Here is an 18,029-nt window from a genome sequence, read left to right on the forward strand (position 1 = left end):
ATTAACATAAACTCAGAGACAGTGAGAAGTTTGTTATGAATAACAAAAGACACTGCTATCACTTAGAAAACTAGAGTTTTGGGAGCTCTGTACCAAGAACCTGGGCAAACACCAAGTAGATTTAAAAAAAAAAAAATTTTTTTTCTTTATTGATTTTTTGGAGATAGAGGAATGGAGAGGGAGAGATGGAAACATCGATGAGAAAGAACATCGATTGGTCACCTCCAGCATGGCCCCCCACTGGGGATCGGGCCCACATCCTGGGCATGTATCCTGACCAGGAATCCAACCAGCAGCCTCTTGGTGCATGGGTTGATGTCCAACCACTGAGCCACACCAGCCAGGCTAGATATTTTTTATTATACCACATATATACAGACTGCTATGTGTATGATAAGCAGTATTTTGATGTACAAATTAGATGGTCATTTAAAGCTCTCAGACCACTTCAGGAATACTTAGACACATAACTCTCCATCACAAGCCCATCCTTTGGTAAACATGAAATTATAAGTAGTAACTAAATTTTGCTATATAGTCTACCATACCTAATCTCCACTTAACTTTTTTTTTTTAATTTCTTTTTTACTTCTTTGTTCATAAAACCAACGGAGTGGGCATTTTTTAAGAGTAGGGTGTGGATGTCTGTCCAGACTTGGGTTTCAGCTCTGGGCTAGGTGCATACCAGCCTCTCTAAGCTTACTCTTCTCATTTACAAAGTGAGAAGGATGGTGCCTACCTCCGACGTTGTCGTGTGGACAAGTGAGTCTTCTGGGAAAACTCGCAGCACAGTACGAAGCTCACAGCAAGCTCTCACTTTTAGGAAAACATCTGTGCCGAGTGGCCGCTGAGTGTCAGAGAACATCCTCATACTCCCTGGGCCCTGTACGATTTGTTGTACGTTTTCCCTCCTCAAGTGCTTCAGGTCTTCTTTCAGTTGTGTGTTCCATCTAACATACCGAACTAGAGCTTCCATTTTCTCGAGGGGAAAAAAAAACCAAATGACTTTTGTCTGGAATTCCAGGTTTCCCTTTTTTCATGGAAGAGATTCTCCAGCAGATGTTGTTTCCCAAATCTTTCATCCTCACTTTGAAACATTCGCTTTCTAAAGCCCTTCGGTAGCTTTCCCCCAAATCTGTTCTTAGGATGGCCGCTAATTGACCCCTACAATGGTGCTTTATCCCTGTCCTCCCTTTTAGAAAATGTGACAGAGGAACTGTGTGTACTTCGGTTATTATCTCTTTACTGCTGGTGCTCCTCCTGCTGACTCTTCCTTCACATCCTGGATCTTCCCTTTCCTCTGCCCCCCACTGGGAGGCATGTCCGAGCCAGCACCCCTGCCTCCTGTCTTGGCAGTTCTTTGAAAACTTTAGAAACCCCACCGCTTTTTCCGTGGCAGCGTTCTGTGTGTTGATGCAACTCAGATCCTTTCCTGTGAGTCCGCCCTCCCTCCCTCCCGAACTGCAGTCAATTGTTTACGGCTGCCTGAAGCTAAACCCGCTTCCCCGCCCTTCCTCCGGTCCCCAGAGGTTAGTATTCCCTTCGCCTTCCTCTGCCCAGTGTCAGCAGATTTTGTCAGTCCTTCTTGTCATCTGTCTGCTCTTTTCTGTCCCTCCCCTCAGGACCTCTTCGGTTTAGACTCTGTCCCTTTACATCTGAAGTGTTGCAGATGATCCTTTCTGGTCATTCTGCACACTGCTTGCAGATGAATTCTTACGTGAGACCGTGATTCCCCTGAAATGCAATCTTCCAGCAGCTTTACACTTTCTCAAACCCCAAAACATCGGTCACCTGTCATCGAAGACATTCCACTTCAGGGCAGCACCGCCTCCTGTGACCCCCTCCTCCCAACTAAGGCGGCCACCTGCTCTACGCGTCCTCCCCACAGAGCGCTGTTGGCGCGTGGCTGTGTCCTCACCTGCACCTCTGGCTGCCTGTCGTGCCTGCTCAGGGGCTGCGTCCGGGGAGACCCGGCCCGAATCTCATACCATCTCTTGAAGTGTTTTTTGTCTCCTCCGACCTCGTGAAGTAATGAGTGTTTCTAATTTTTCATGATTTACTATCTTGTGACAACTTCTCTATTTGGAGACCTGATGTTTTTAACCTTGTATTGTTGTTATATAACCTTAGTATTACCTCCACGGGATGGCCAGCGCCTTGAATATAGGAGCCCTTAATATATTTTAATTAATTCTTTCTGGTTATCTTTTTTCAATCACAATAATGGCCTGGTGCTTAATAAGACACCAGAACACCAGTGTACTCTTCGGTATCAAATTCAGAAATAAGCAAAATACCGAAACGAGCTGTGCTTTGATTTGCCTGTTTGTTAGTAGGACAGGGGATCGTGTTCCTGCAGGATAAGCTCTGTAGCCCCCTGGGCCAGCGACGGGGAAGCAGGGAGGGCAGTCCCGGGTCTGGCTGACCGTGGTGCAGAGAAGGGAAGGGTGAAGCTGAGCAGCTAGCGTGGAAAGGGTGTTGATCAGAGGTAGAGGTTCTGGTGCACGTTGGGGTGCTTATAGGGTGGTCGCATTGCTGTTGTCCAATCTGTTGGTAAACGGGTGTGTGATGCTCCGTATACTCCTTGCCAATTTCCACAAACACCGTTAGTTCTGCGGATACGGATTACTGTGTTTGGCAGCTCTTGGTGTTGGGTGCCAAGTTCTGAAATAAAGTGTCTCTGCATAAGTTAGTAGGTCAGTTCCAGGCTCCTTTGCCTTGCAGTCCTGCAAGCTTCTTGGCTGTCCCTTTGGGCAAGGAGTGGACAGACGGCCTCTGCAGTCGTCTGTGGTCAGACTGCTGTGTGATTCAGTACTGACTCCATCTCTTGGGTGCCATTCCCTTTGATATAAATGGTGTCCACTAAAAAACAAGTCAGGATTCACCTACAACACACAATATATGAATTCATTTCTTTTGAACACATTATTTAACATAATTAGAGATAATGGTTATTTATAACATCCAGGTTGGGGTTTTTTTTGGATTTGAAATTTTATTGTAAGTGAAATGCAAGCTAGATTTTTCTCCTTAAATATGGCCTATCATCTTTAAAGTCTAGTTTTGCCATTTTTATTATGCCATGAACCAAATGAGGTACAATTTTGTCCTACTCGAAGGAAAAATGGTACAGTCTAGTGAACTATAACACCTTGAGAGAATACTGTGTTGTAATAAATCCATTTTGGGGTGACAGAAAGCCCATATTACATACTTTAACATTGCCTCTTTTTTTAGCCTAAATGAGGCATCTCAAAATTAATGCAGCCAGAAGCAATAAAAGCATTTGAAGTAATTTTTCAACGACTTACATTCTTTCTCGACAGAGTGCACCAAATAAAAGGCATTACCATTGTGACTAATAGAAAACTGCCAATCAGAATGTCTGTCAATTCATGAAATTCCTCCAACTCAGTCCACACTCATGACCAAATCAAAGTACTTCAGTTCACATATTAAAGGACAGGGAAGCACCATACACTGAACACTGCAAAATATATGTCAGACTTATAAACATGCAAAATGAAGTGGAAAATGGAAGCAATTATCAGGGTATGTCAGGTCAGAACAGGTATTGGGGATTGATACTACCTGGATAAATGTCAGGTCTCACAATAGAAATTGTTGTTCTATAGACATGAGCTAAATCCCCCTCCCCCAAAATCTCACCATAGCATTAACCTTTTCAAATGTCTTCATCTCTTCTTTTGCTCCTTTCTTTCTACTACTTTTCAATATACCTATTATTAGTAATTCTGTCCCCAGTGCATTAAAAAAAAATGATGGTGAAAAGTAGTATAATTGATTGATGAAATTATTTACTTAAAAAAAAAGTATGAAAGAGGGAATGTACACGCACAGAGAGATGGACTCTATATTTATAAACATATATAGAATTAAAAAAGATGTCACTAAACAAGACAGAAATAACTAGTTTCTAGAAAAATCTATCTTGCTTATATTCTTATCCCAACAGGGGAATAGCACTTTTAAAATGTTTCATTTGTAAATAATTTTAGGATTTAAAACTTGCAAAAGTACTAGAGAGAGTTCACAGATACCCTTTCCTCACTTTCCCTAATGTTTATATTTCGCATAATCATAGTATAGTTATTTAAACCAAGGAATTATCATTGGTCCAACACTCTTAACTAAATAAACTACAGACCTGTTTGAATTTACCAGTCTCTCCATGGTGGCCACTAACTTTCCCAAGTTGCCCAGAGGTGGGGAGATGACAGGCGAGCCTGCTGGCAGCCTGGTCCTGTGGGCACACGGGCTGGATGTCGGCTGACGTGGGTCCACAGAGCACGTCCCCTGTGGGGCCGGTGCTCCCCTGGGACAACCCCGGGGCCACACCGCGTTCACTCACCTTCTCTCCCACTCTGTACTCTATCTGTAGTAGATGTTCACTATCGTAAATGTTAAATATATGGATTCAATTGTTATATATGCTTACTTATTTATTTTTCCAGATTATTGCAAGAACAAACCTTAGGAAACATGAAACGGCTACTATGATGTGTTCTCATCATCTCCCCTTATTTATAGAGCAACACTTTACCTGTGCCTACTTGGTACCGAACCTAGGGTCCAATACTGGGCACCAGTGGAATGCTCAGGAGAACAGTTTCTGCTTTTCACTGAGTGATCATGTCTGCGTATACCGGCCAGCCTGCTGAGGACTGGAGGGCAGTGAAGAGAGCAAGGAGAGGCTATGATAGAGACATAATCCTCTTTGGTGAGTCATGCCAAGCAGAGAGCTGGTATGAGTAAGTTCACTAAAGAAAGGGGCAGAGGGCCCGGTGGGGGTTCTGCATAAAAGGAACAACACATGCAAAGGCACTGAGCTGAAAGAAACTGAAAGAAGACCAGTGTGACTGGATCACAGGAAGCAAGGGACAGGGAGGGGGGCATTTTTGGAAAATGAAGCTGGAGGTGAGCAGGGGCCAGATTGTAGGCATGTAGGCCACATTGAGATGCGGATGTTTTGAGAGTTATGAAGAGCCACTGAAGGGATAAGAGAGCAAATAGAACAGATTTGCCTTTTAAAGAATACACGATGGCCCTGACCGGTTTGGCTCAGCAGTTAGAATGTCGGCCTGCGAACCAGAGAGTCCCGGGTTTGGATCCCGCTAAGGGCACGTACCCCAGTTGCAGTTTGTCCCTGGCCCTGGTTGGAGTCATGCGGGTGGCAGCCACTAGATGTGTCTTTCTCACATTAATGTTTTTCTCTTTCTCTTCCTCCCTCTCTCTCTCTCTCTCTCGCTCTATCTGAAGATAAATGCAAAAAAAAATGCCCTCGGGTGAGGATAAAAAAAAAAATCTTTAAAAAAAAAGATCACATTATGTCCAGCTGGTGTGGCTCAGTGGTTGAGCATTGACCCATGCACCAAGAGGTCACCAGTTCGATTCCAGTCGGGGCACATGCCCAGGTTGTAAACCCAATCCCCAGTGGGGGACATGCAGGAGGCACCAATCAATGTTCTCTCTCATCGATGTTGCTCACTCTCTCCCTCTCTCTTCCTCTCTCTCTCTAAAATCAATAAAGAAAAAACATTTTTTTTTAAAGGTCACAATATGACTCTAGTGCAGCACATGGATCGGGGGGAGAAGGTTTTGGGATTTGTGCTGGTAAGAGAGAGGCATGGGCTGAAATAGGTTAGTGACTGTGGAAATGAAAAGTCGAAAGAATGGAGAGTGTGCAGGAAACTGACAACGGTGGATGTGGGAGAGAAGTTTGTTAAGGATGCCTCCTGGGTTTCTGGGTTGTCCACAGAACTGATATCACTGCCATTTGGAAGATCAGACTAGTTTGGCTTTTCTGACTTCGAGGAAAGAGGAGAGAAGATCCTGCCTGGCCTCTTAATATCAACCACGAGATCATCTGAGCTAAACTGAGTCATGAAGCTCCATCTTCCCATCAGTGAGTGGGATCCTGGCTTTCCCTGAATGAGTAGGAAGAGAGTTTTAAAGTTATCTAAGAAGATGTAGTGTTTCCTGGCATCCTGCCCTTGGTCTGCAGGTCTTCTTACATAAATTCTGCTTCCGTGACACTCGGGGCTCACTTGCTGTTTTACGATAAGGATGCTAACACCTCCGGCTCTCTTCTTAAGATTCTCTGTGTATGCACCTGACAGAAACTCGTGGTTTTCTTTTTAATCCCAAATGTGATCTTTATTCTCTGTATTGGCTCTTCTAATCACCCATTTCAGAACCCCAGGTGTTATCCAAAAATTGTTCTCTTAATTCTGCCATGCCTCCCCACACCTTGACTCTATTTCCACCAAATCCCAGGTGGAACAGTTAATTTAGTATATATTCATCTTCCTCCTAACTCCTCTCCCAACCCTCCATCATTCCCACTACTTCCATGATTACATAACCTCCTGCCCCTCTAAGTCTGCCAGTCCCTTCACTGTAGTCACCCGGAGCAATTTATAGTTTTACTATTGGGCATATCTACCCTTGGTGCCTCTCTGTTGTCCTAGAGAAACTCCCAGGTCTACTGCAAGGCTTAATTAAGATGTCCCTTTTATCTGCTCTTAGGGTCATTTATCACATTGCACCATGATGGTCAATTGTTTGTCTAAACACATCATTCTGTACATTTCCTGAAGTCGGGAACCATGTTTTAATAGATATCATAGCCCTTCCCCTAACACACTTCACAGTACTTATGAGCCAGGAACAGTGCCTAGCACAATAGATGTTCAATTATTATTTGAATTAATGAATAAATAAAAGGTACGCAATAAATGCTGGTTAAATTAAAGATTTGAGTGATACGTATATGTCTCTGAGCAACAGAGGAAAGGTTAATATTATGCCACAGCCAACTGCCTCAGTTACTAACTCCTTATTCAGACTTTTATTTATTGATCTGTATTCTCACTCTCTATGGGCATTCTAGTTCATCTCCCCCTAATGTTTCTAAGAAACTTTCCCCTCACACCACAATGCATACTCATGTTTAGATGACTACTTTAGCTCTTCTTCTTGAAGTGTCTTCCTACCATCATTCACTTCCGATTCTGAAACTTTCACTTATTCTTCATGTCCCAGCCTAAAGGTCTCTTCCTTGAACCTTTTCTGCTATTTCACAGTTTGAATTCATTCTGTGCATAATATACATTCCTTCTTCATTCCATAAAACTTGAAATCTCTTTTAATTTTGCTACCCTATTTTATGATTGTTGCTACCTGTTTGTCTCCATGAGACAATAAGCTCCTTGAGGACAGAGAGCCTGACTTACTCCACAATGCAAGACTTTGTAGAAAATAGCTGTTGAGTAAAGTTTGTTGGATTTAATTAATGTTGATCAATTTTTGAAGCTCTACGTACTCTAGGGCTGTTCAGTAAATAATAGCTCAAATTTCTAAATCTATTTTTTCTACATCTCATTGCTTAACAGATGTTTATTACGTGCGTATGGTGCTAAGCCCTGAGGATGGCCTGGTGGCTTAGGCAGGCATGGCCACTGTCATCCATCCTGGAAGTTACAGTCTAGTAGCAACACAGGGCTAGGCATACAACTGTTACTTACCAAGTGCCCACTTTGTGGCAGGTAATGGAGACAGGATGATGAGCAAAAAGAGAAAAGCTCCCCTGTCCACTCGGAGCATTTTGTCTAGTTGAAGAGACAGACCAAATAAACTAAACATACAAATGTGATCTTAGCAAGTGCTAGGTGCCCCATGCTGTGAGAACTTGGCGCGAGTTGACCTAGATCTGGAGGTTCAGGATGGCTTCCTAGAGTTGAGCATCAGTGAACCAGGTGACAAAGGAGGGAGGAGATGCTTCAGCATCACTGTCACAAAGGAGCAAGAGGGGATGTTGGGAGAAGAGGCTGGGATTAGTTCATAGAATTGTGCAAACCAAACGTTCTCCTTCTAGAATTCCTCCTTCGGTTGACGCATAGCAGAAGTACATGTTGCTCCCTTCAAAATACTGTATTTTTTTTACAAAATGTACACTGTTAAAGGAGGTAGGAAAAAATATATCTCATTAATTCTATGTGATGTTTTAGTTTAGCCCACTCTTCTGAAAATAACATCAATGGCTTTGCATGAGAGAAAGAGACAAATATAATGGTCTGGAGAAACTTTAAAAAGAATATGATATTCCTAATGGTCATCTAATCACTGGCTTGATAAAAGCAGAGAATAAAAAGGGTCCACTTAAACACAAGTCATGCTTATTTTTATTTGGTCAAGTGTAGTGTATATGTATTATAATAAAAACATCCAAGCTCACCTGAATTGTCATAAGAACTTGTCATCAGTACAAGCACATGTAAGAAGGAGGCAATACCAACAATTACTTTATAATTATCTTGCATGTGATTCTGCATAGGAAAATTCTGATATTGAAGAATAATTGTGGAATTATTTCTAGATTAATCTTCCACAAATGTAGTAAACGAAGTTGTTAAAGTGTGCATAATATACAATAATTGGGAAAAATTATGAATGAAAGTATGGACTAAGAATTTTATTATAAAATAGAAAAAAAATGGACTTAAGACTATAAAATATTTGTACATAATTATTTCTCCTGATCTCGTTAATGAAAATCTCTGATCTTATTAAGTGAGTCATTTCCTACAATAAATATTTTATTGGTCTGTGAAATAATAGTTCATCCTGATTTTCCTCAGCATTAAGCAGCCTTTCTGACATATGAAGTGTAAGAGCATGAAAGAACTTGTGCATTATTCCAAGGTTGCAGATGCATTAAGGATGCCACCATTTTTTGAAACTGAGAAGATGTAGAAAAGAACACCTTTTTTACAAAAAACAAACACATATTTCTTGACGGGAAAAGTTAAAATTGAAAAACCTGAGTCTGGTACTCAAAGATACAGAGATAGGGATAGAGAGAAATTTGAGGGTTGTTATAATATGAATGGCATGAAAGGCTTTTAGCTGGGGTGATAACATCAAGGGTATAAGGGCAGCTGTATTGGAGACTCTTAGCCCAGGGATTGAGTTAAAATTGGGAAGAGACCTGTCATGGGAGAGAGATCCTCTGCTGCATAAAGAAAGCTTTTCAAGGATGGAGTGATCAGTTAAGGCAGGTGCTGCTGAGAATTTGAGAAGATGAGGACTGAGGATTAGCCATTGGATTTGAAAACTTGGCGGCCATTGATGATGATGACAAGAGCAATTTCATCAGAGGGGTATGGACACAAACTGGATTGCATTCTAGAAAACATGGGAAGGAGGGAGTGGATGTAGCTAGAATTTTACCATCTAAAACTTGCATGTGTTACCCTGGAGGGTTTGGCTCAGCGGTTGGCCCATGGACCAGAGAGACCCGGGTTTGGTTCCCGCTAAGGGCACGTACCTCGGTTGGACTTTGTCTCTGGCTTCGGTTGGGGTCGTGTAGGTAGTGGCCACTTGATGTGTCTCTCTCACATTGATGTGTTCATCCCTCTCTTCCTCCTGCTCTATCTGAAGATAAATTCAAAAATAAATAAAGAAATAAAACTTGCATGTGTTGCACAATTTGTATTTATTTATTTATTTATTTTCTTTATTAATTTTTTAGAGAGAGAGGAAGGGAGAGGCAGAGAGAGATAGAAACATTGATGAGACAGAACATCGAGTGGCCGCCTCCTGCATGCCCCCCACTGAGGATTGGGCCCACAACCTGGACATGTACCCTGACCAGGAATTAAACCTGCAACCTCTTGGTGCATGAGTCGGTGTTCAACCACTGAGCCACACTGGCTGGACGCACATTTTTTATTTAAATAGTAATACTAGTAACAGGAATTTTCATAAACAGTTAAAGGGAGAACATAGTACAGTATATATTACTATGACTGTATTTCTTATGAGTACCCACATGCTTGCTATTTAGTTCAGTGCCAACTTTAAGCCAAGAAAACCAATACTTTTACTTTGCATCTGTTTATACTATAGAATGTACAATTGGACTTAAATAAATGCGAAATCTCTCTTAAAGCCCGTAGTGATAATTTACTTTATGGCATCCTCTAGGGTAGCGTGGAGGGAATATACCAGTGTGGGCATGTAGGAAGGTTTACAGTTGTGAGTATGTAAAATACAGAGTTTATTGTTGTATTATTATTTATTAATCATTATAGTATTACCCATATGAACAACTGTAAACCTACTTTTGCCCACCCTGTACACATGTGTGTAAGGCTCAGAAGATGATCTGGAGTAGGATAGCCCAGTTATATCTTATGTTCAAGTCCTGATCTTGCTGTTCACTAGCTGTGTGACCCTGGCACGTTATCTAACTCTTCTAAACCTATTTTCTCCAAGTTAAAATGTGGATAATAAGGATGTGAGCATAAAACAAGATGATATATCTGAAGTCCTAAGCATGGTGTTTGGCACACTGTAAGACCGTAGTAAATGGGAGTGATTTTGTATTGCTAGGAGTATTGACTTGTCCTTGAATGGGACAGACCTGAAATACTATGCAATTTGCTAAACAGAAGATGGGTCTTCTAATAAACAACAGAAACATGAGGTACCACAGAATGAGCCATATCGCAGAAATCGCAGTATTTGGGGCATGTTACTCTATATGTGTTCATTTCTCTCTGTCCCCTCGTCTTTCGTGAAGTCACATAAGCAGAGTAGTTAAGACTGTAGGCTCTGTAGAGCCCATGTGTTATCTCAGTCTCCTAGAATGAGCCGGATATTCCGGTTGTATCTTCCGTCCCTTCCAATACAATCAGCACCACTAGTGATAACACCTAACATGTATCGACACCTTCCTGGGTACCAAGCACTGTTCTAAACACTTTAAAGCTATTAGCCCCTTTAAATCTCCCAGCCGGGGAGGTGGCTATCATCATTGCCTCTATTTGTACAGATGAGAAAACTGAAGCACAGAGAGGTTAGTCACTTGCCCTGGGATGACTCTGTTGGTTAAGGTGGAGCTGGAATTCCATCCCAGGCAAGCTGGTTGCACAGTGAGCTCTCTTTACCACTTCCTCCTAATTCCACTGAGGCTACAAGATTGACTTTCGGTTGTCACTGCTTTTCTGTGATGGGGATAGCATCAGGACCCTTCCCCGGCAGTTCATCAGTGATCAGTCGTTTGTGTTGGGTGTCAGGGTTTCACATCCCACCTCCAACCACCATCCATTCAGGTAGGTTCATGAACATTTTGAAAAACAATGTGATCATATTCTCTTAACTATAAATATTAGTCATTAAAATACAATATTTGGCCCAGCTGGTATGGCTCAGTGGATTGAATGTTGTCCCATGGACTGAGAGGTCCCAGTTCTATTCCCAGTCAGGGCACATGCCCAGGTTTCAGATTTGATCCCCAGTAGGGGGCGTATAGGAGACAGCCAATCACTGTTTCTCTCTCACATCTATGTTTCTATCTCTCCCTTTCTCTCTCTCTAAAAAAAATCAATGAAAATGTATTTAGAAAACAAACAAATAAGATTTGAGTATTAGATCCTTCGGTGCTTATACACAAAGAAGGAAGAGTCATTTCTGTATTAAGATATCTCAGAAGTTCTCACACGCTTAGCAGGAAAATTAAATTAAGCCCAGCGCTGGGTAAAGTGCTATCTGCCTCAGTTACTGGAGTAAGTGTATAATAAATAGAACAGCTGGTATACATGGCCTTAATGGTATAGTTTCCTTTTTCCTATGTAATGTAAATCACCAATGTGAGCATTTCTGTCTGACATAAACTATCAGCCTCAGAAGAGCACATTGTAGGATTCAGCACATGTTAACTCAACAACCAAGACTGCCGTTTTCTTCAGCGTGGTGATGTGTTTTCTTTCCATATCCAGTGGTTAGTACTGAGGCCTGAAACCCTTAGTTACAGAACAAAGTGGCTTAGCAGTAATCAAGCCTGTGTGAGGCTAAGGGGAAGAATAATGAACGTTCCCTGCAAGCTTCCTGCCTTGATGCAGGTGCAGGAATCAGGGGGTCATGAATAATGCATGGTATGCAGATTAGATGGTGGTTTCTCCTACTGGGGTTTTGACTTTGCTACCTGCCTGGCTGCTATATGTGGCAGGAAGGTAGGCGATTGTGGAAAGTGTCACAATTTAAAGATTTTAAAGACTCGGTTTACAAAAACACTGCATATCCTTTTAAAGAAATAAAATTTGGGAGGTTGCTGAACTGTAAGCCTTTATGGTCTACTTTATCAAATAAAGTAAACTCCAGGTTATCAATGTACTCATTTGGGCAAAGCTTTCTTGTTTTACTGTTTTAAGAAATGTTATAATTTTTGAGTCTCTCACACATACACACAGAGACAGGAATTCCTGGAAGGCTGTTAAACTGTTACAGAAATTCTTTGCTTATAGTATTTGATGTATGGATGGATCAATGAAGTTTTGCTACAAGAGACAAATACCTAAAGAATATTGTAATTATAGGTTAAACAGGCCTAATTTTTTCCAATGATATATGCAATGTGAGCCATCAATAGGAGAATATATCTATTAGCAAACTTCAACTGGTGGAATTATCATGACGAATAGAAATACTAGGGCTATGGAGGAAGCAATAAAAGAGGTACGCATTTAAAGGCAGTAGAGTGAATTAAATAACTACTTGGGCTATTACTTTTTAAAACTTTATTTAGGACATATGACTCTGATACCCCAGTGGGAATGTAGGGGGCGGTTCAGGAGGATTTCCTGTATTTACCCTTATGACAGGGGCTTTAACTGGGGAGACATTTTTTTGGCCCACAGTTCCACTTTGATGACTGTATTTCAAGCAGACAGACTGAAAGAAAAAAAGAGAGTTTTGCAACCCTTTGTATAATTCTTATACATTTTTATTGCATGTTTTTTTCTCTCTCTCCTTAATTTGGGACACTGGACTAGGAACAGGCTTTCATTTCTGGCTGAGGCTGTCATTTCCGCTAGGCCCCAGTTTGGCCAGATGCCAAGACCAACAGGTGATCCTTGTAGCTGCAAAACAGCAGGAAGTGGGACTTGCTTGAATGAGACAGTTCACCAGAGGGGCTGTCTGGCCTCTCTCCATCTTTCTGCACAATTAGCATCCCCTCCCCCTTGCCGAGCAGAAAATCTGCGCTGAGCAGCTCAGCTGCAGCGGCCATTGAGAAGCGCTGTGAGGAAGAGAATGTTAATAAGGGATGTTGGAAGGAATCAGCCTTCCCAGTGCAAAGGGCGGTCTGCTCTGGATTTACTGAAAGACTGCAAGTTGGCCCTTCTGAGTGACTAGAACTTCATTATCTGTTTTGAAATGATTTTCACTTGCTGAACACCTTCGGAGAACTGTGGTTCTAATGAACCATGGAGCTTTGGGTTCTAACTGGACTTCAACAAGAGTTTAAAAGCTCTGTTTTCTTTCTTGTCTTATAAATAAGAGTAACGTCTGAGACATAAAGAATAAAGATAACACAAGCTGAAAGACGGCCGAGATCTCACAAATCCTAGTAAAGAGAGAACAATGCAGGAAGTTGGCCACAAGGAAGCAGGAAGTAGGCAGTCTTGTGTGTGGCCCACAAAGAGGTGAAGGTTCAGCAGCTAGCTTGTGATTGGATGATATCAGCAGTTCCTGGAAATTTAAACTATTTCCAGTGGATGACTCCAGCCCTAGAAGCTTATAAAACAGTATAGTCTTTACTTCTCTATTCTTCAGCTAAAGTTTTTAATAGACGTTTTCTTTCTCATAGCTCAAAGCTCTAGCGCATCACATCTAGAAGGTCTTCTTCCAAGAAAAATGTGCTCTTTCTTTCTCCTCATTCCAACAGATTCTGTTCCTGGACATTTGGACGAAATTATTGTAGGGGAGGGAAAAAGCTTTTCCGGATCTTCTCAGGTTCAGTGTCTGGGGGGTCCTACAAATTAAACTGACAAAAGACATTAGCAAGAGGAAAAACAATAGTTTATTTATGCATACATGTAGGAGTGCTCAGTGATAAGTAACTCAAAAAGGTCATTAGAATTTGGAGCGTATATACCATTTTAACAAAGGGTGATAAATTGTGGAGAAAGGAACTAGACAAAAGAAAAGGGGTCTGGGCTTTTAGGAGGTAAATTGTAAGAAGGTAACTAGGAAATATATGGGGAAAATAATGGTAAGTAAAGGTGTTTTATGCAGACTCATTCCAGTACCATCTCTGGTGATAAGAGTTATATGATGTACTACTCTTCCTGGTATGGGAGAGGGGAACACCTTTACAGGTGAAAATCTTCTTTCCAAAACATAAGTGTATGCCCTGCTCTTATGCCTTTAAAAAGAAAATAGAGAGCTCCTCTGGTGTCTGCTGTTTTCCAGGTACTTTTAGCTCAAAATAATCCTCATGCCAAAGTTGCATATTTGGGGAGGCATATCCTGATCCCCTTTATTATCTTGCTTTTTTTACGTCTAGAAGTTAACTAAGAAACAGGTAGCAGAAAGAGCTCATTAAGGGCGAGCACCATACTTTACATTATTTTCACCCACTCCTAAACTTCACACGGAATAGGTAGTCAGTAACTATTTGTTGGATTGAATGAATGAAATTGATTAAAACTGGCAGTTCTGCTTTTGAGGGTCTTCACAGGGAACATGTGACAAACCCTTGCGGTTACAAGTGGTACAGAAGGGAAAAGACAGACTACAGTTTTGCAGGCATAGGAACTCAACTACGTCCATTTACTAAGAGGTGATCAAGTTCTGGGGGATTCTATACTAAGCAAATCTAAAAGAGGTTGTTTATAAAGCAGCTTCCCTTTTATTTGTTCATTTGTAGTCAGGAAAATGCTTTTTCAATGACTGGATTACTCTCATCTACTTACAGGGTACATCCGTCCCCAGTATCAAGGGTCCGGGGAAATCGAATGAATAATCAGAAGTTTGCATGGTGAGTACACAGTCTAAGTCATAAGAATGTGTAAGTCTTGTGGGAAGTTTTCATAGGGCTGTGTTATAACAAATGAAAATCATTTCTGCTCCTCTGTTGAGCAGCGAGTTTCCACAGGTGCACCACGAGACCTTTTAAAACATGCAACACCGGGCTATTTCATCAGGGCACGGACCTCTTTTCCCTTACATTGTCAAATAAAAAAATTAAAAAATGACAACAGCCAACACAACAATAGCTGTCTGGTGTGAATGCATAAAAATTATACCTACTTTTTTGTGTCAGATAAGCAAAAATATATATATATTTTGGCCTGGCGAAGAATGTTAGTAATTAATGTGTGTGTGCCATGAGATGAAAAGGGTTGGAAATCCTGGCTGTAGAAAATGCATTCCTGCCCTGGCCGGTTTGGCTCAGCGGTTAGAGCGTCCGCCTGCGGTCCGGAGAGGCCCGGGTTCGGTTCCCGCTAAGGGCATGTACCTCGGTTGCAGTTTGTCCCCGGCCCTGGTTGGTCGTGCGGGTGGCAGCCACTCGATGTGTCCCTTTCACATCGATGTTTCCCTCTCTCTCTCTTCCTCTCTCTCCCTCCCACTCTGTCTGTACAAAAAATGGAAAAATGTCCTAGGATAGGATTAAAAAAAAATAAAATAAAAAAAAAAGAAAATGCATTCCTACCAACTGAACTACCTTGTCTCCCTTTCCTTTGGAAAATTCCTCTCCAGCCAAAGCTCTTCACTCACTAAAAGCTGAGTGTAACGTTTTTTTTCTTAACAGATACGGTGTATTTCCCAGGATTGTCAACTGTTACATTTTAAAAGAATCTTTCCTCTTTTTTTGAAAATACTGTACGTTTGTTTTAGTGAGATTTAGGCAACTATTTAAATTTTTCTCGGGTACTAACTTCCACTTCTCATGAAAACTTTCATAATAAAGGAATCTATTATATTAATTTTGATGATTTCTATTTAGATGTTTGTTTGTTTGTTTGTTTTGTTTGTTTGTTTTTTATGACTGAGCCTTAAATATCCAGGGAGACACAAACATCTTTTATCACTGACTAGCTTTTGAACAAAATTATATATGGAAATGACCTGAAAAGTTAACCCAACCATAAAACATGGATCATTCTATAAAGAAGCAATGTAAGATACTTTATAAATGTTTTATGTGAAACAAAAAATAAATAAATTAATGTAGGTTTAAAATCCATTTTGTTTACATTAACTACTCCATTACGCGAAATTAGCCTTTCTACACATAATATATCATCAAAAAAAAAAAAAAAAAAGGAAAAGACAAAAGGATTGAACTTGAACTGCGTACTGTTTACTTCAAAAGTGAACGGAAATTCACAGGTATCCATTTCTACTTCATTGAATTGTGCTTAGAATAGGATTTTGATTAAAAACCATTGCCTTTTTTTAAGTATTGGAAGATGATTACCAAAGATTGTGCTTCCAAATTAATTTTATTCCTAAATCAGGATTATTTTTAGACACAAAATAATGGTCCTTTGAATTTGAATAGTGCCTAATCAGCTCACCTCCCTTCCCCCTTAAATCTAATTAACCCTCACAATAGCTTGGTGATGTTGTTAAATATTATGCTTTCCTTTTTCTGCAGAGAGGGAAATGGAGCTCAGATGATACAGCTCTTTGCTGGCACACTGTCTAAAAGCTGGGGCGTCCCCCATGGTTTCTCACAATCACTAAAGCTTATTGTGGACCCGGAGAGCTGAGGGGAAAGGAATGCTGATGGCCATTACATACAGGAACAGGGGACACGGGTCTCCTCCTGGCTGCACCAATTGATATTCCTTCCAGGACAAATCATATTGCACTAAAGAAACTGTTACATACAGAGACTCTGAGATGCTCAAGTGAGCCCCCTCCGTTCACGGGGAGTACAGCAACGGCAGTTATGAGATCCAGTTTCTACAACGTATTTTTCAGTGGCTAGATGTGGAACAGAGGAAATACCAAATAGTCTTTTCTTTACTTTTTCTTTCTGATGTAGTAGAGTAACAGTAACTCATTCCTACATAATTTATAGCATATTATTTGGTTAGTAAGTTCAAACCGCTTTTATCTCCTGAGAAGTGATCCATGAAAAACAAAAAAGATTTTTACTGCTAGCCTTGAGAAAATTCAACTTTTATTTATTCAGCAATATTTATTTATTGTCTCTGGCTGTGTGAAAAGCACTAGATTAGAAAGATAAATAAAACGTGGTTTCTGGTCTCAAGGGGTTGTCTTGTAGGGTATGTGTGTGTGTGTGTGTGTGTGTGTGTGTGATGTCACACGTATATAATATATAATGTTATATGATGTCGTACAAATAGCATATATATAATAAAATGTGTATAATGCTGTAAGGAGATATATTTGCAGTGGGACAATGTTATCATTGTTCAGAGGGAGATGTTATGAACTCTATTTAAGACCAATCTGAGAGCAGGTAGTAAGCAGAAGAAGTAGAGAGGAAGGAAGAGGACTCAGAAAACCTATCAGGTTTTTGAGCAAAGGCCCAGAATTAGCAGGAAAAGCAGAGGGTTGAGGTAGTGCTTTCTTTATAGATTGAAACACGTCTACAGGGGCCTGGAGACACTTCTAAATGAACTAGAATAGGAGCATACGTGGATTTATTACATGTGCTTTATTTGGTCATGAGTGAGTTAGAATTCCTATTGGAAGTACTACCTTGCATTTTCCTTAAGTAGATACTGCGAGGCTGGTGTATGGAAATAAATCCCCTGGCTGGGAGTAAGCCCAGTGAATCGCCCAGCATCCACATCTGGTTAAGTGATAAACACTATTTCTTTGTGAAATACTGGCTCTGAAAATCCAGGAAGTTTAAATACTCATGCTCACGATGGAGATGAAGGGGCAGTGATTCTTGCTCTCCCCAAAACAGAAGTGTGGGGTAATTTGTAGAATTAGATGGGGATTCAGTACTAGCTGGACTCGAGATGGAGTTGGATCTGCAAACACGGTACGGGAGTGATGTTAGGTGATTTTGTGAAGTCACGTTAGCAAATGCTTCATTCGGGAAAAAAAAAAAAATGTTGTCTCTCACATAAGCAATTAAACCTCAATAAAAGATGAAAAGGCTGGAATGTCTCAGTTATGGATAGAAAATGCATGGCAATTGGTAGGCTGTAAATATCCGTGGCTGTGGTGGAGCT

At 40.9% G+C, this 18,029-nt stretch overlaps 1 protein-coding gene across 1 annotated transcript in view; it reads left to right on the forward strand.

The window, feature by feature from the left end:
* KLF12 (Kruppel like factor 12) overlaps nucleotides 1-18,029 on the forward strand; it is a 301,579-nt gene that overhangs the window by 218,454 nt on the left and 65,096 nt on the right. Inside the window, exon 6 of the mRNA XM_036250442.1 lies at nucleotides 14,783-14,845. Coding sequence (XP_036106335.1) covers nucleotides 14,783-14,845 — 63 coding nt within the window. The remainder of the gene's footprint in view (nucleotides 1-14,782; nucleotides 14,846-18,029) is intronic.

This window comes from Molossus molossus, unplaced genomic scaffold, assembly GCF_014108415.1.
Source record: "Molossus molossus isolate mMolMol1 unplaced genomic scaffold, mMolMol1.p scaffold_m16_p_9, whole genome shotgun sequence".
Taxonomy (NCBI): domain Eukaryota; kingdom Metazoa; phylum Chordata; class Mammalia; order Chiroptera; family Molossidae; genus Molossus; species Molossus molossus.